This window comes from Cydia splendana, chromosome 8, assembly GCF_910591565.1.
Source record: "Cydia splendana chromosome 8, ilCydSple1.2, whole genome shotgun sequence".
Classification (NCBI taxonomy): domain Eukaryota; kingdom Metazoa; phylum Arthropoda; class Insecta; order Lepidoptera; family Tortricidae; genus Cydia; species Cydia splendana.
In genome coordinates this window covers 9,892,522-9,911,350 of record NC_085967.1, presented here as the reverse complement: position 1 = coordinate 9,911,350, position 18,829 = coordinate 9,892,522, and the positions used below count along the sequence as shown (strand labels likewise).

The window sequence follows — 18,829 nt, the reverse complement described above, 5'->3', positions numbered from 1 at the left end:
ACACGTTCGTTAGTTCTCCTTCAAGTGCGCACACGCCAGGCCAACGAACGCCAACGCTGGCCTTCGTTGGCTGTGTCGGACGGATTAACAAACGCCAACGATTGTTTGTTGGCATGTGCCGGCGATCCGCAGCAAATCGATACCTTTTAATATTTAACAAATTTAACACATATCAGTGAAAGAATAAGAATTTGTTGGCGTTCGTTGGCTTGGTGTGTAACCTTTCTAAGAAACCATATTAATTTTGTTTGTTTTTTTGACAGACATATCTGTTTTGGAAAGTACCTTGTTATTTACTAGGGTTGCCAGCTAACAACTTCTTTGAAGTTTGTGGTTAGCACTTGGGTGTCGGTTCGTGGTTCGTGATATTTATGTTTTTTTTCTGACGTGCATACATATCGCATGTCTGTCTGCACTCTGCAATAGTCTGCATTATTGTGACTATATTGTGACTCAGGGTGGGCCTTTCCCAGTGGGTTTATGTTAAACTTGTTCGTGTATAAATTAAGTTTTCTGCGCATATACTAGTTTTGCTTTGGTTTAACTGGGAGATATCTTCGTTAAAGTCCGTCATACTTTGTTTTGTTGTTGTAATAAGGTGAGTGATTTTCCGTTTGATAGTACTTCAATTAGATAATATAGGTACTGGTGTAAGTTGACCTTAATACTTTACTGTTTGTTTCCTTTGTAACGTAGTAATTGTTTCATTTTTAGGCCGTAAGGATGTCGCTGTACCCTTCTCTGGAGGACATGAAGGTGGACACGATGGCGCGGGCCCAGATGGCCCAGCATCAGGATCCACCACCCTACACTCACAACCACCTGCCAGTGGCAGCTGCCCCATCCGCCCCTGCCCCAACTGGCCACTTCTACCCCTCCTTGGGAGAATACATGGGCCTTGAGTTCTCTGAAAGTGTCATAGCCGCGAATATGCCAGAATATAGAGTGCAAACCGTAAGTTATCACTATCCATATACATTCAAGATTTATAGTGTATTGATGTATGCTTAGTATTGTGTAACCCTATATTTCAGGTTCAATCTGGAGGTGCAGTAAGCAACCTGATAGCTCCCCTATCATCTCAGTCAGTGTCCCTACAGAAAGCTACTGTAACCAATGCCATAAGGCATGTGGTTCTCTGCAAAGATGCAGATGGCAAGTGTGGGGTCCGCCTGCATTCTGTCAACAGTGGCGTGTTTGTGTGCTATGTTGCTGCTGGAAGCCCTGCAGCTCTGGCCGGGCTCAGGTTCGGAGACCAAGTGCTGGAAATTAATGATGTAGCACTTGCTGGCTTGACCATGGAGAAGTGCCATGAGTTGTTGCGAAAGGCGCCAGTTAATGGAATCACTATGGCAGTGCGGGACAGGTACATTTAAATGATTTTCGCAATCCCTTCCAATCTGATTTATATTTATATTAATGCATAATATTATTGTGATTTTAGAACATGTTACTGTCTGTTTTACAATGGCAATGTTTTTCCATTCTGAAAGACAATAGAACTAGTCAAAACAGTTTATTTCATTATAATAACTTGCGTATAACAACAAACCAGGTACAATGAAATTTGGAGCCTGTCTTGACACAATATGAGTATTACATCTTGGATTTAGTGACTTCCAGTTATAATGACCATCATCTATCTTTGTTACAAACGATTTTGACTGTATATATTAAACATATTTTTATAACATTTCATTTATAGGCCTTTTGAGAGGACTATTACCCTGCACAAAGACTCCATTGGACATGTGGGCTTCCACTTCAAAGACGGAAAGGTTGTCGGTCTAGTAAAGGATTCATCTGCAGCCCGTAACGGAATGCTGACCGACCATCAGTTAATGGAAGTGAACACAATCAATGTTGTTGAAATGAAAGATAAAGAGATATCAAAAGTCATTGATAACAGCCCGTCTGTTGTAAACATTACAATTATTCCACACTATATTTACAAGCACATGATAAGCAAGTAAGTACTTGATGCAATTGCAACATTGAAATATATCTATTTAACAAAGAGAATTATACATTCGTATTTTAAATTAAAATGTGATTTGAAATGATTCAACTCAATACAAGTTGATACTCATTGTTGATAGTTAAGTCATCACATCAGAAACAAGCTTATGAAATTATTGTGTAGTTATGTATTTAACAGAATAGTTACTGTTTAAATTAATATATTATGTGTTTCTTTTCCAGGATGTCTTCGTCACTGTTCAAGGAGCTTGACCGTACACCAGCTGTCTAAGTAAAGTTATTTTTTACACAAATTATCTTATATTTAAGGCTCAACTATACATGCATTTCTTTAGTCACGAATTTATTAAGGGGTAACACATTTATCGTAATTGGCACAGTTCTTTTTATAAAGTCAGAACTAATCTCTTTTATTGGTTAAGCTTAGTTTATTTTTAAACCTATTGCATATATTTAATTGTGTTTTTTTTAAATTAAAAAGTAACACTTTGCCAGTTATCGATTAAGATGACTTCTATTTGCATCTACACGCAACTATTTATGCTATTTTAGTCTTTAGGGGCTGTGAATTGAGATTGTTTCAAGGCAAGTTGCTAGTGGCAGGAAGGCCTAACAATCTGCCATTGTTTAAAGTCCGTATCTAACGAAATTACCGCTGTCCGGGTACACGGTGCTAATTAGACTGCCCTAGTTCTGCTTATTCAGTAGGTAAAGAACTTGTGAGTCACCATAACTGACCAGTTTGCGATCCGTTGTGAAAGATACGGTATGAGTCACTAGGCATGAACGTAATAACAGAAACTATGTTGTTTAGTGAAAGGCTACTTGGTTTTCAAGTAGGGTTGCCAACCGTACTATATTATATAGTATTGTACTATATTTTGGCTCTCTGTACTATATACTTTGGAAAAATATATAGTACGCTAAAATACTATATTTCCGATTAAACGTATATTACACTCATGTTTAGTATTTTATCTAAAAGTACTATATTTTTTTGAAATGTACTATATTTTTGATGCCTTATTATGGAAAATACTATATTCCACCAAAAAAAAGTTGGCAACCCTATTTTCAAGTGATATTTAAAGGAAGGAGGTGAAGAATCGAATTTAAACTGTTGTGAGACATACTAACATTGAATAATTTTACGGTTTAGACTCACTTGTATTAAGTCACTTAATACACACACACACAACACAATACAAGTGAGTCTAAACCGTAAAATTATTCAATAAAGGATGTGAAGGTTGAAAGCCAAAGAGTTTAATAAATATTTTTTTATGTTTGGACAGACATAAGAACAATGCCGGTGTCTTAACATTTATAAAGACTTAAGTTCATAAATAAGTAAATATCGTTAGGGCAAACTAAATCTCGAAGGACTCCTGGTAAAGCTGAGATTATTTTTTTAACCGTATAGCCATTTTGCGACACAGTTTTTGTTGTTTGATCAGGTTCATGTGATTTAGCATTAAAAGCAACCATGTCAAAAATATTGAACTGCTATTTAATACCTTATTTAATTTACCTTTCTGTCTGGTAACACTCATGATTGTTAGGTAAATGTTAGGCATATGAAATTTATGTTTGCACGCTGAATAGGGACCTGGTACCTACTACTCAATACCCATGTCAGTAATGCACGAGTATACACTTCTAATTTAAAGACTGGGATTATTTTACTTTAATTTATCATTATCATTTTCAACTGAACCCGTAGTGTGCTAGTATAATTGCGGTTTTCTGCCAAATATGACAGCTTGGTTTTTAATCAAGCGGTTTATTCAACTATTTACTTTCCATATTTGTAGTTATACAATATTTTCTAACCTTTACCTACTTTGTATGTGTTATATTAGCAAAATTAGAGTTGATGTTACATTTAATACTTGTTTATTTTATTAGAGTTACAGTAATAATAACAGTTTTGAATGATTCACGCATAGTTTCACTAGACTTATATTGATCGGGATATGAACCGTGATTACCTTTTGTATTGTTTTTGAGCTCTCGATATTCGTTTCAATTATGTAACTGCGTCGAAATATCGAGAGATCAATACAAAAGGTAATCACAGTTCATATCCCGATCGATATAAGTACAGTAATAATATTTTGAAAGTGCCATTATTATTGTCAATATCGATTATAATTAAGTAAACATTTTGATAATTGAGTACCTAATCATGTTTGATTGTGTGTGTTAATGAAAATGATTGATTTATTAATACTTATAATAAATTTTGATTTTCAATACGTAGAAGAAGTGGTCTTGATGTATATGTAGAATAAAATATTCTTTACGTTAATTGTAGATGTAATATTATATTTCAAAATAAGATAGATGGTAATACGACTGAATGTTGGTTTTCGTAATTTTAATAGTCACATAACAAAACCAAAGAGTTATTGATTGTAATAGAGAAGTAACGTTTAAGAAAAAAACGTAGCTCTTAGTTGAACAGACGCTGTACCGTCGCCATTAGATTTATCAGAGCGGCCAGGGCGCTCACAAACATCTGAACACGCCCCTATTGACATGGCTTTAAATCGCGTGTTCAGATATATTTGAGTACCTCGGCCTGAGCGCTCTGATATATCTGATGGGGATTGTACTGAGCAAATGCTATTGTCACTGACAATTTCTTTAGTCAACGTCAACTTTTGACAACCAGAATTACAGCATAATGTACGGGATTGTGCAGCGTCATCTACATCAGCCGTCAACTTAGAAGCACGAATTTCTTTTGGACTTTACACAATCAATGAATCTTTGACGTATCACAATTACGAATAGTTAGATACAAATGTACAGTCAGCAGCAGAAGTTGCAAAGCGGGCGAGGTGTTCAAAATCATCTTAACGCGACTTTATTGTTAAGAGAATAAGAGCGTGTCAAGGTAATTTTGAACACCTCGCTCGCTTAGCAATTTCTGCTACTGCCTGTATTGTATCTGTAGCTCGCCGCTTAGAAATCAATTTTCAGACTTGTCGTTTTAATACATTTGTGCCATATTATTATTGTGCAACAAATTTTGTTGACTGTTGAAATGACATGTTTAAAAAATATCTACATACTTCCAAGCGGCTAGAAATAAATAAAGTAAGAGACACTTTATTTTCAGGCCTTTATACCTATGTTTATTACCGAGAAACAAAATCGTCCGTGTTCTCTTACAGATCTTTTAAGTATTAAGTTTTCAATGAGATCATTATTATCTATATTATTAATTACATTAGGAAGTAAGTAAACATAATTACGTAAGTTGTTAGTTTATCCATTGTAATAATATATATGTATACTTATATTCTTTTATACAAAATATAGTATATTAAAAAAAATCGTAATTACTTTTTTTTATAACTATAGGTAGATCTACTTACTAAAGGGGCCCACTGATTAACAGTCAGCCGGCCGGTATCGGCCTGTCAGTTGTTCGGAACTGTCAAAATTTTGTTCTAACTGACAGGCCGATACCGTCCGGCGGACTGTTAATCAGTGGGCCCCTTTAGGTTTACTACCTATTTGCTTACTTTTAATAACGTTGCGTTGAACCAAACGTCTATTATGACATAAGTTACTCTATGTATTATGATAAGTAGGTTTAGTTTTGGCAGGCAGGCGAGTTGACGCGCATGATTACACACACATAATACGAGTTTTAAATAAAATTTGAATGAACGAATGAGTGAATGTAATTAAGTCCACGAAAACTTGAGTGGTAGCGGTTAGAGCGTGTGCGACCTTCAATCCCGGCTCGTACCAATGAGTTTTTCGGAACTTAAGTAAGATAACTTCGATATATCATTATGATATTTACTAGTCTGTTTTCGGCGAATTAAAATGTCGTAACTCTGGGTTTGTAGGTGTTGCTTTCGTAAAAACTAGTGTCTACGCCGATTCCTATGATTAGTTGCCAAGCGGCAAGAAGCCGGGACAACGCTAGGAAAATGATTTTGATCTTGAGCAAAGTAATCATTTTGCAGTTGGCCGTTGAACTTGCTGTCGGTATGAAAAATTTCAAAATCCCCCTGTCATTAGGTAGGTACTTACATGGAATAATGTTGTGTGCGTGGCCTATACTTACCCTGACAATACCTACACCGAATACTTGGCGGTACCATTTTGTAGGCATTGCAATAGATAGCTTATTCTTTAACGAGTGACCCTGTGCTTTGAAAGTTAATCATCACAATTACGAACCCATAAATCATCAGAACCTAGTACTTACCTAAAAACGTGTTATGAGAAGAGTACCTAATTGGATGCTGACGACCGCAAATGGCCTCACGACCTAGAGTCGCGAAACTCGCGAAGCAAATGAAAATTTTAAAAATGCACTAGCACTTTCTAACTGAAACGTGAAAAAAGGTCTTGCAATATAAATTTTGGTTCACGGCTTAGCTGACCGAGGGCTCAGCAGTGTAACAATCAATTCTAAACCTTACTGCAATGATAAAAAGTCAGTTAAATTGAAAAACTGCTTCACACTTTATCATAGTAAACAAAAAAACGTTTCATAACTGATATTCGTTTTTTAATATTACATACCTAACTGAATCGACGTATTCCGAATATTAGGAAGGGCGCAACCTATGCCTACCTATATTTAAAGCAGTGCGGTGCTGCAGTGCAATTAAAACAATAATCACTTACCTACCTACTATTTACTAACTTCAAAACTTAGTAATATAAAGAATATGAGTTTTGAAATCCAGAGTGGCTCCGACCGATGTCATCCATGATCCCTATGATTTTAACGTTGCTTTTAATTGTTCGTTTAATCGTTTACAATTTAGTCGCGATTTTATCCTATATTACAAAACGTTCCTTAGAGACCAACTGTGAACACCGGTAGCGACAAACATCTGCGTCACACCCTATCCCAATTTGCGAGTTTAACACAATTAAAAAGGGACACAATCCAAAAACAAACACCGCGGGGACACATTTTACACGTCACTCCAATTTAGCCCTTTCATAATTTACCTACTCTTTATTTAAACTATGTATATAATAAAATAAATAATTTAGCCTATATAAGTCCCACTGCTGGGCACAGGCCTCCTCTCAAGCATGAGAGGGTTTGGGCTATAGTCCCCACGCTGGCCCAATGCGGGTTGGGGACTTCACATACACATTTGAATTTCTTCGCGGATTTATGCAGGTTTCCTCACGATGTTTTCCTTCACCGAAAAACTAGTGGTAAATATGAAATGATATTCCGTACTTACATAAGTTCCGAAAAACTCATTGGTACGAGCCAGGATTTGAAACCGCGACGGAAAAGTTGAAAGTCGGACGTCAGATCCACTCGGCCGCCACCGCTTCCCACTACTAAATTTAAACAAAAGAATGGCGTTTATTGGTAATTATAATTATGTTGTTTATCATTGTGGAACTTGTGGATAAAGGTGACGTTCGGATATCAGCTGCAGGTACATTACTGTTGGGCAAGGAAATTGATAGATACAGCCGCGGCAACCACGACGCCGCGCCGCAACAGTAGTGCTGCTTGAATTGACATCCGAACGTCACGTTTAAACATTACATCTCTTCGATATCGTTACAGGAATGTTAGAGCTTCTTAAATGCTATTGAATAGAGTGAATAGTAGGTAGTAATTCATGAACCGAAGTTTTAAGATTAATTGTCGACCAGTCTGGCCTAGTGGGTAGTGACCCTGCCTGTGAAGCCGATGGTCCTGGGTTCGAATCCTGGTAAGGGCATTTATTTGTGCGATGACACAGATATTTGTTCCTGAGTCATGGTTGTGTTCTATGTATCGTTGTCTGAGTACCCACAACACAAGCCTTCTTGAGCTTACCGTGGGACTTAGTCAATCTATGTAAGAATGTCCTATATATAATATTTATTTATTTATATTTATTGTCTTCCCTACATAGTGACCAGGGTGGCCATAGCCAATGAAACGCTGCACCAAAATTTGACATCTCCTGAACAGCGCGAAGAAATTACATTCTAAATTATCGGGGTTTTACTGCGTGTTTATTTTTTAAACCTTCAAGAAAACGGTGTTTGGGCTGACACCCCTAGTTAGGAAAAACTCGGTATAACCTGGACGGATGACGTACTAACACGGGATTTAACCGCGACACACGCAATATTACCTACAGTTAGCAGTTATCTGTAGGTAGGTATAGTACTTATACATAAACATCTGAACGAGCAAAGTATTTGACTCACGATTCAACGCTTCTCAAGTACCTTACCGTATAAAATGTATAAATAACTTTGATAGACTACACTCGATTTAATCGATGCAAGACTAGGTCGATCAAGAAGCTTCACATGCAATCAATGTAGGTACTTATTCAAGTCACACGTTTAAAAAAAGTAAATTCTATTTTAGTTTTGGTCACTTATTAGGGTATTAGATATATAAAACATAACATGTAATTACGACGTTATTATGATATATTGTATAGTTTATTTATTTTATCTTACATTAATTACAACAGCAAAACTGACTACTTAAATGACAAAATAACAAATATCTCTACTTGAAGTCTATTCGAACATTATACTTGTACGAGTACCTAAATCTCATCTTAATCTGTGATTGATAGGTATGTTATTGACATCTATAAAATCTTACAAAATAATCAACTATGTATTTATATACCTACTAGAATGTAGGTAATTAACTAGTCCGTTACTCTTCAAAGTTTAACTACTTTCTAAGTTCCGTAAAGTTAGACCAGCCAAGCTAACTCTGCACAAACTTTTCAGTGACAAACAGCACATGCCTCCATAATCGTTAATATCTTACGAAAATATGACGGCTATCACTATATGTAGCCACTCTTCACACAGGCATTCCCACCCTTTTTTCTGTCAAAGTCGATAGACTTAGTGCACAATTAGCTTAGACGCATTGTAAAGGGCTAGAAAGGATTTTGAAATGTCCAATTGGGTTTGAGAACAATTTCAGGGCACGACCACGACTTGGGAATAAAGAAGCTGTCATTTTCCGAAGGCGGGCAGTTCTTGCGAGCGAAGTATTCCATCGGGTACAGGCTCCAGAGAATACCTGTTGACACATCCAGCTAGTTATCAAAAGAGAACAATTAATACATTTTATTTCGTAAATCATTCATTTAACTTTATAAAATAATCTTTAATTCCGACGTTTCAGCTGAGTTGCACCAGCTGTGGTCACATTTTAGGACCAATAATACTCGACAACTTAATCAGCTGTAGGTTCTTATATTTTTATAGTTTGTCCTATAAAGTAGTTATTACCTACTTACATACATATTTGGCGGCAAAAGTAACAATCGAAACTGATTTACTTTATATTCTCACCTATTCTGTTAGGTACTTATGTATGTTAAAATGCGGTAGATACATGCGCGTTATCGACGAGTGGTTCACATTTAATAAACAAAGATTACGTAGAACCGATCGGTCGGAAATAAACCTATGTGTTTGTGTCATTATTTAACCAATGATTTTGTATGTATATCTCTTACTGATCTAACTATAGTTTTATTCTAGTCCCTAGCCGCCGTTGCAGAAATGTTTGCTTTGCTAACATCTGTTGATTGGCGGCCATAAACAATTGTGATAGGTACAAATGTTATGATAACAGTAGCAAAACATTATAGTCCAACAAAGTTATTGTTTGTTGACGTTATATGGGCGCGAGTTATTTGTTTTATTTATCTATCCTTTATTATTTCGCAATACTCGCTTCTCCTGCCCCAAATTGTTTTAGAGAAGTAGTTATGAGGTGTTAGTGTACAGTGAACACTTGAGGTAGGTACTAGCAAATATTACATTCTATGATAAAAGGAACAGTTGAATCCTTTTTTCCAGTTTTATCTATTCGAGTAATGTCATTGGGAAATGGTCATCTAACGATTCGGAAACAAAGTGAGCAGGCCAAAGATAATTTTAATAGAGACATTCCCGGTAATCTCAACCTTTTGTTTTACTGAAATATAGCCGTAATAAACGCTCCGAGCCTGTTATTACTTACATTAATTTCAATTCTTTACAAACCTGCGGCAATTTTAGTCTCTATTTAGTCAAGGGTTGTTTATATAAAACCTTTGTTAATCAATTGCGAAAATTAAATTAAATTATCGTACTTATAACATTTCTAAACGCCGAGGCTTTTGGGATTTGTTTTTAAGAACGCAACCTGAAACGACTTATTCATTTAAATTTCGATAAACTACTTTACTAACTACTAACTATATCGAATTTTGCAACGAGAAATGTATGCAGGTAGTGTCATAATATATCACATATATGTATAGTTGGTCAAGCAAATGTTGTCAGTAGAAAAAGGCGGCAAATTTAAAAAATGTAGGCGCGTATGGTTACCGTCCCATAGAAAATTTGAAATTCGCGCCTTTTTCTACTGACAAGATTTGCTTGACCAACTTTAATTATTTAATTATACATAAGTATTTCACCTACCATTCCCGACGAAAAAGGCCAGCCACATAAACAGGTTCATGGCGCTAGGATACCGGCGGCCGCTGGCGGCCGTGACGGGGACCAGCAGGACGCCCAAAAACCCGAACTGCATCATCAGCACCGGATAAAAGAATCCGAACGACAGCGCTAGGATCACTTCATGCGCACAAGCCGATACCTGCATCAGAAAATATGTATGTATACTATGTATTTAAGACAATAAAAATAGCAGCGACAGCTACTATCCCGTAGAGATTTCTCAATCAATCATCATTCACAAAAAGAAAACATAATATATTTTCGATCTAATTCGACGGGTGAAGTATGTGAGTAAGGGTTCTATCTTCCGTACAATATCGATTCTCTATCACTCACGAACAATAATGAGCTGTTATCCGGCGGACCGACTCTAATGCGCCTCGCATTTATATTTCAGGAAACGAATGGAAACATTACATTCGGCATCAGATACAATCCATCATTATTGAACCCAGGTAAGTAGGCAGGTCTCTATTCTTTTCGTCGTATCGATTTCATTTATCTCGGAAACTAAGAGGTACCTATTTCTGGTTTTTGTTTCCATTATTTTCTTCAAACTAAAAAGGGATTTAGGTATATGCGGTCTGCGGAACTATAAGTGAGAATGACATTAATTAGGTACTTTTTAAGCAAAGATTCGTTGATTTTGTCAGATTTGTAGTCTATGACAAATTCGTGCTTCGAATTATGGCGCTGTACGGCTCCGTACATAGTCCGGTAATTCTGTTGTTAAAAGTACCTAGAAATTTTAAAATTCAGTGACCACAAAACATGGTGAAATACAGCACTTTTAAATTTTGCTTTTAAATAAGGCCGTGTAGTGATTGTAACAAAATGAAATACTTAATATACAAATTGGAATGGACCCAAAGGAATGAAAATATCACTTATTTATTCGTGTGTGTGGCAGGGTTGTTCCTACACTGTAATATCCTATCAGTGGGCCGAGACAAATGAGAAAAATATCACGAGCGATATTGAGCCATTAGGGAGAGACTTTGCCTTGTGTTAGTTTATTGCTATGATGGGTTGTACAGTCGCCTCAGATATACTAGAGAGGCCAAGGTGCTCACAAATATCTGAACATGCCTCTATTGTCAAGGCGTTAGAGTGCGTGTTCAGATATTTTTGAACACCTTGGCCGCTCCGATATATCTGATGGCGACTGCATTTCGAAGCTGTGGTGCCCTTGATTTGCTTTCTGCCATTGCACTGCATCTTGTCACACTTTGGATCCCACATAACCGTTTATTGCAGGTACGTGTTCAAACGATATATTTTCTCCCACGGAAACGGCCGTGGAATGTGGAATGTGCACCATGCCGAGTGAGGGTTAACTAGAAAAGGAGGCCAATTCGAACGTACATTTTGAAATTTGCTATATAGACTTTTTGTACATGTATTGGCGCAAGCCAGACGCAAGGGCGAATAATAGTAAAATTATATTATTTTGATGTCAAAATATATATGGCCTCATGATTTCAATAGTCGGTAACACGCATTTGACACGCCTGGACTTGCAAGCGTCCATTAGGCCGTTTATTTGCTACCTATCTGTGGTAAAAAATCCATTCTATGGGTAGCTTTATAACATACACAAAGGAAATGGTACCATAGTACTTACGAAGAACACGGCGAAGACAGCCCCAGCGCGACCAGTGAACGGAATCAGTGGCTTGTATATGTGATCGCGCAGCCAAGAGTGTACTACGCGGTTCCAAGCGCGGTAGAACTTGGAGAATTGAGATGTTGTCCACCACTCCTGGTATCAATGTATGTAGGTAAGTGATGTTATATTTATATGTATCGGCGGCCGATTGTAAAGGGGCCCACAGATTACCAGTTCGCCGGACGATAATATCAGCCTGTCAGTTGTTCGGAGCTGTTAGATTTTGCTTTTAACTGACAAGCCGATATCGTCCGGCGGACTGGTAATCAGTGGACCCTTTAGATCAGGCATATCGTGAAATTTCTAAACATACCTATCGTGAAACGTGAACATCTTTGTTAGGTTCCCTGAGTAACATTACGATCTGTCTGATCTTACGATCGGCCGCCGATATATATACAAAATATAATATATAGTAACAGCACCAGTCATGGGACATTTAAGAGGAAGTTTGGAGTATTTATGATATTTCCCTTATACATGTAAATTGTCTACCGCTTAGCGTGTTAAAAGATGAAAGTCCTATCCGTCTGTCATGTTTTAGGCGTGTTGTATCAAAAATACTGCAATGAGTTTCCACATACTTTACAAATTAAAACTATGTTTTTTTTCTCCAGTCATGGACACCAAAGCTCCAGTAATGGGCCCCCGGTAATGGACGTGGATCCAGTAATGGGCCCCCTATGATGGACATTACTCTATCAGTATAAAATATTGAAATGGGGTATAAGTTATGGCAAAAAAATCAATTTTTGGTATAAGATTTTATCGCTGAATGTTTTTTCTTTCCACAGCCAATTATTATTGTATTAGATCCATCGAGACAATTCTAATATACCCAAACACAATTAGTTAGGGTTTATTGCGATAAAGTTCCCATGGCCACCTCCTCTCTCCATCATCAGATCAGGTCCATGTTATCATAATATTGCATTATCATCCGGTTTGCATACTTACGTAATTACACAAAATTTCATCTGAATCGAAAATCGAAAAGTGGCTCAAATTCAGCTACCAAGATTTGACCCACACTAACTAACAGGGCAAGTTAAATAAAAGTTTGGAAAAACGATATTAATTTATCCGAAGTCCGAGAATAAATTCGTTGACATATTATTTCGTAACTACATTTTACTTCTGTATTGTTTAAACATGAAATTATGGCATGACAAGCATCATTATGTCAATTGTCCCATCATAGGAGGTATGCAGTTTTAATATATGGTATGGTATATATATATGGTATAATGGGATTGGGCCAAATACCACTATTTTTTTACATCTGTGGAGTCACAACCTAGTGTGTTGTATACCTTATCTCATGGTAAATGCAATTAACAAAACACATTCTAGTTTTCATCAAGTATTAATTAATTATAATTTAATAAATTAACTCACCTCTCTTAGCGAAGTTGTTAAGAATTCATAGTGATATTTTTTTTCAGTGGCACGACAACTTTTGGGTTGACGCACATTTCTTAAAAAATAACCGAATTTAATAAAAATTCAAACATAAACAGCTCTAGGACTCTTATTTATGATAAAAATATATCCAGTGTTTATAAACTACTTTTAGATACTTATTTTAGAGGAATTGTGGTTTTTTGTCCCATTACTGGTTCCACGTCCATTATAGGGTATACTACTATATGTAGGTATACTTTCAATGTTAAGCCAAACTCCACAAGGTGAATATTTAGGTGACCTTAGGGGTTGGTCGCAACGCAAATAGAAATTTTGTTAATTCAGACAATCTGGCTTATTTGATCTTGAAGTTTTTTATGTGACAGTTAATGTTAGCGGTTTCAGGGTCCCATAGTAAACGTTGTTTGGTTATTAGGTATAGCTAATAGAAGGTCGGTACCTTCTTTTAAGGAAACAGTATTTTGAAATGTTAGACAATTTTCACAAAAGCATATTTTCCGAGTAGCGAATTTTCACATCGCATTTTATAACGATCGCAAATTTCATTAATCGTCTTTTTTAATGCAGCGATTTTTCATGTAGCGTTTTTCAATGCTCGTATATTTTACCAGTTGATCATTATATCACAAGCAAATATTTCCAGTATCTATCTACCTAGGCTTTTTCCCCCAAAGTGTACTATTTTCACGAACGTCACACTAAACTAAATCAGTAGGTAGGTTAGGTTCGTTAGGTAGCTTCAGATGCCCGAAGGGCAAACCGCCCAGAAATAGGAGCCCCAGAAATAGGGGCTCCGTCTAGTTAAGTTGTAAAGGAAATAATTTTTGAAAAGAAAGTTTCGTACGTTAGACTCTTTAAGCTAAGGTCAGCTAAACGTAGGACTATAGAAATTTCGCAATTTAACTAGTCGATAACCAAACGGTTGCGAAACTTGGTTGCCAAAAGGGCCGGAGGGAAATATTTTAACCACGTATTTCTGAGGCCAAAGTGCTATTGCTTAGAACCGCCAATTATACAAATAAAAACTAACGCGAATACTAAAAAAATCAGTATGGCAATTAAAGTTTCGAAAAAAAAGGTACTTACTGGAAATATTTGCTTGTGATATAATGATCAACTGGTAAAATATACGAGCATTGAAAAACGCTACATGAAAAATCGCTGCATTAAAAAAGACGATTAATGAAATTTGCGATCGTGATAAAATGCGATGTGAAAATTCGCTACTCGGAAAATATGCTTTTGTGAAAATTGTCTAACAAATCCAATAATAATAACTTAATGTATATCTTGATTTATGGTTGATGAAAGGAAGTCATATAGGTATATGTAGGTACACATAACATAGTTAAATCAATGTTGATTAAGTGTGAACAAAGTTGCGTAGAGACGTACCTATAGGTCCCTACACGTTAAGTATTTAGGCTATTTTATTTGTTTTTTTAACCATTTGTAGATAAAATGTTTATTGCGTGGAAATATGTAACGACTGCTTACACGCAAAAACAGTTGCAAAACCCCGTGTTGCAAAAATATAGATACTTAATTTGAATAATCAGATTTTTTTGAAGTCGGTATCTTGTTAAAAGGTATTCGCGCGAACACCTGGGACTGAGAGCACATTTTTTATTACTGACTTTAGATAAGAGGGAGGACTTTAATACGAGTATTAACTTAATTTCCCCCTTTTAGCACCTATATCATGTTTGTGGAGTCAGGAACGTGATATGAAACATCGTTTAACTAATATATACCTTTGAACCTGATATTTAAATAGGACTGAGACTGAAATTCGACATATGAACTAGGTCTTATTTTTGATGACACATATATTTCTTCGACTTACTTCGTAGAATAGCCTGTCTGCGAATTTTAGCATCTCGGCAAAGGCGTTCAGCCAGGCATGCAGAAGGCAATAGAATCCACACAAGAATGATATCACCCCGGGCAGCACACACGCGAACATGCTACGGACTACCGTGCCTGCCTCCACCTGGAAAATAAACCTTATTTCAATAACGTAAAGTCTAAGTTCGAACGAAATGCAATTTAACAATAGGTTTATAACATGTCTTCACATCAAGTTGAACTAGCATTTCAATAAATTCTCGTGTTTGAATGCATACTCGTAAACCATTTAAGGAAATGTTTTTAAGTATAAGGACGGTGGTAATGGGCGTTACGATTTACGAACACTTCCCAAAGTTAGCTCGATTATTTTCCTTGTTCTGTTGAGGATGATTTTCCAAAATGTATCATCTGCTTAAGGTGTCCATACAAATTCTAAATGAGAAATTAGTTGTAATGGTATTACTACATAATATCTCCCTTTTTTTGAAAGGTCATTTGAAGCTTTCTTTTGAGAGGCTTGTCCAATTTTAGGTAAAACTACTTTAAATACTTTGATTATTTTTTTTACATTTACTGACAACAAGTAATTTGTAATTAAACTAACCTTGCTTTCTTTTCCGTACTCAGACCAATAGGGCAAAATGAACCGCTCCCACAAGAAGCTGTTGTAGAATATGATTGCTGCCACTTCCAAGAAGTTGAGTATCACTAAGCCCCACCGAATCTGCTTCGTCCTGAAAACAGATTTTTCCCGTTAGACTCATAAAAGTCAACGTATACAGGATGTTATCTATAACATGATCAGAAGTAATAGTTGGTAATAGTAACATAAAGCTACGAAATGCTCCCGCCACATCATGTCCTAGCTAGGTAGCTTATTGGCTGGTTGCAAATTGTTTCCAAAAAAATATTTGTTTCAATTTGCACAGCACCTCATTTTCCAATACTATATATAATGACTGGTAGCAACTTGATGTTAACTTATAATTACTTTAACTTATTATAACTGTTGCTTTAAATTAAGATTCTTAAGACATTCATTGCCACTAAGTGCTACGGGTTACGCTCGTAGCGCGTAGCTACGGTTTCGCCGTATGTAGCGCGTAGTCGCTACGAATAGTGTACCCGACAGTCGGGTTCTTGGCCCTGAATGTGTTAATTACGTTTCGAAGATTACCTTATATATCATGCCTTTACGGAAACTCAAGTTATTTTAGAGAAAATATCTAGTACGAAAGTCGTTTCCTCAGAGCTATTAAATATTTAACGGGAGATACCTCGCTAGCAAACACTTTTTAATTACTTTAGAAAAAACCCTAGAAAGCCAGCGTTATCTACCGACTTCCTCAAGTCTAGCAAGTCTAGTCTTCCAAGTATTCGCGAGCATTCAATAATTTATTGTAGTCTTGATTATTCTCTATAAATTAAAATTAATTATTTATTTCATTTTGTAGACTCAAGAGAAATACCTAATTATCCTCCAGGTGAACGCAATGCTATTAAACATTATTTACTTAATTACTAACCAACCTTCTACCTCTTTTGATTAGGTGAGCATAAATATGTGATAATTTATTTGCGCTTAACCTTTCATACAGGGTGTTTGGTACATCGTTTGCCAAATTAAAACGGCAGATTGCTGAGTCATTTGCTATCTACTCATGCCTAGAAAAAAAATGGCCATGGTTTTTTTTTACTATTGCGCAAGTAAAAGTTTGAAATTTACGAAAACTGCCATAGAGCTGAAAAAAAAAGTGCACAAAATTAAAAATTTCTAGGCCTGGGAAGATAGCAAATGACTCAACCTATCTGCCGTTTTAATTTGGCAAACGATGTACCAAACACCCTGTATATTATGTGTATGGTGGTCAAAAATCCTGGGTTAAAAGCTCGGTTGTGCTATATAGAGCAGTAGTTTTCGAAAAAAAAAATACAAAAAGATAACTAAATATTCGGTCAGGATCCTTACCATACACAGGCAAGAGATTAAAGGTTAATCTTTAGTAAGTACTATCAATTTTATACTATTATTTTTAAAGTATCGTGTGAAATAAAAAGTTACCTAGAAGATCACAACAATCTGTACCTATAGGCAACTATAGGCAATATCAAAACAGTAGCGACATCGAGACAGACGTTATTGCAAGCACCGAGCACATGCATGCCGAGCGTACGCTGTCCCATAATTGCAATTGTATGCATTCTTGGCTCGCGGTACGTCTCAAACATCAGCATAGAGTTAGGTATCGATCAAAATCATGCCTACGATATTCTGCATCGCTTTGTAGGACGTATTTTTTTCTTTTCTGCCTATAAATAGGATGCAATTGGCCTCGGGTGTCACTCAACTGTTTAATACTGTCTTATTCGCAGTAAAATGTCACGGAAAGTTGAAAATAACAATTTAAAGAATGACAACGCGCTGAAACTTTCATTGTTTCGAGGTCGGCCGTTTTTACATTTCATTAAATGTACCAACTTAGACGTACCGTACCCTATATTAGTTATTTTTGTAGCCTTACAAGCTTCTAGTTTACCTACATGATTTAATCAAAGGATGCGTTTGAAGTGTTAAATTGGCAATCATACATTTCTAGAACAGTTCTAAACTATTTACTTAATTAAATGGTTTGGGTGAAACTAAACAATAAAATAGCTTAATCCTGTCATAAACATGAATTGAACGCAATTTGAAACTTCAATTTGCTGTTTTATGCTAATCCATTAGCAGTACTTTCAATATCGTTTAACGTACAATCCTTGTTTAACGATATAACAAAGCTAAAGCTTTTCATTAAGCACAATTACATAAATTGGCCTGGACGGCTACGAGAAATACAGCAAGGTAAAATGTGTAATTTAGACAAGCACTTTATTGTTTGGTAAGTATATTCGCCTTTGGGGTCCCTTGACGGTTTTTGTTATTAATGTTATTAGCGACCCGCCCCGGCTTCGCACGGGTTTTCCAAACCTAAATAAATTATGCATTTAACCTCAAGAATTATTTTATTGATCGCTGTAAACCTCATGAAAATCCGTTCAGTAGTTTTTGAGTTTATCGCGAACATACAAACACACAAATAGACAGATGCGGTTGGGGACTTTGTTTTATAAAATGTAGTGATTATGGTTCCTTGCTGCCAAACAAAAAAGACAGCAGCGGACAGTAACATTTCTAATCTTGTTTTAGTGTTTTATCAATGCGCATTTAGGCCTTCTAAAGGGCGTCCTAAACGAAATAGCTTTAGGGATCGCGAAGTCAACTAGGTCCGTTCGGGGTTTTGTTCTGTGACCATGAGCTCCAGAGAGATGTAATCCAACCAAGATAACAAACTAGTAATAAGTATAAAATCTAAAAACAAATAATAATAAGGATCTGGTACAGATGGCTTATTTTTTTTGCTTCAACTC

General features: G+C 36.3%; 2 protein-coding genes across 2 annotated transcripts in view; one reads left to right on the top strand and one right to left on the bottom strand.

Annotated features, from left to right (window-relative positions):
* The first annotated feature begins 436 nt into the window (after nucleotides 1-436).
* Nucleotides 437-2,314, top strand: LOC134792799 (syntenin-1-like). The gene is made up of 5 exons (XM_063764150.1): nucleotides 437-598; nucleotides 715-954; nucleotides 1,035-1,366; nucleotides 1,706-1,969; nucleotides 2,203-2,314. The coding sequence occupies exons 2-5, from the start codon at nucleotides 724-726 to the stop codon at nucleotides 2,249-2,251; spliced, it is 876 nt and encodes a 291-aa protein (XP_063620220.1). The 5' UTR covers nucleotides 437-598; nucleotides 715-723; the 3' UTR covers nucleotides 2,252-2,314.
* A 6,032-nt stretch (nucleotides 2,315-8,346) lies between these two features.
* LOC134792798 (sterol O-acyltransferase 1) overlaps nucleotides 8,347-18,829 on the bottom strand; it is a 33,644-nt gene continuing 23,161 nt past the window's right edge. The window contains exons 6-10 of the mRNA XM_063764149.1: nucleotides 16,023-16,152; nucleotides 15,414-15,560; nucleotides 12,098-12,235; nucleotides 10,435-10,612; nucleotides 8,347-9,037 (exon numbers count right to left, since the gene is read on the bottom strand). Of these exons, the coding sequence (XP_063620219.1) occupies nucleotides 8,892-9,037; nucleotides 10,435-10,612; nucleotides 12,098-12,235; nucleotides 15,414-15,560; nucleotides 16,023-16,152 (739 nt within the window). The 3' untranslated portion in view covers nucleotides 8,347-8,891. The remainder of the gene's footprint in view (nucleotides 9,038-10,434; nucleotides 10,613-12,097; nucleotides 12,236-15,413; nucleotides 15,561-16,022; nucleotides 16,153-18,829) is intronic.

Excerpts from the sequence above, each read along its gene's own strand:
- LOC134792799 (XM_063764150.1), top strand. The coding sequence starts at position 724 with ATGTCGCTGTACCCTTCTCTGGAGGACATGAAGGTGGACACGATGGCG. Across the intron at positions 955-1,034 it reads CAGAATATAGAGTGCAAACC|GTTCAATCTGGAGGTGCAGT; the intron begins GTAAGTTATCAC and ends CCTATATTTCAG. Across the intron at positions 1,367-1,705 it reads ACTATGGCAGTGCGGGACAG|GCCTTTTGAGAGGACTATTA; the intron begins GTACATTTAAAT and ends TTTCATTTATAG.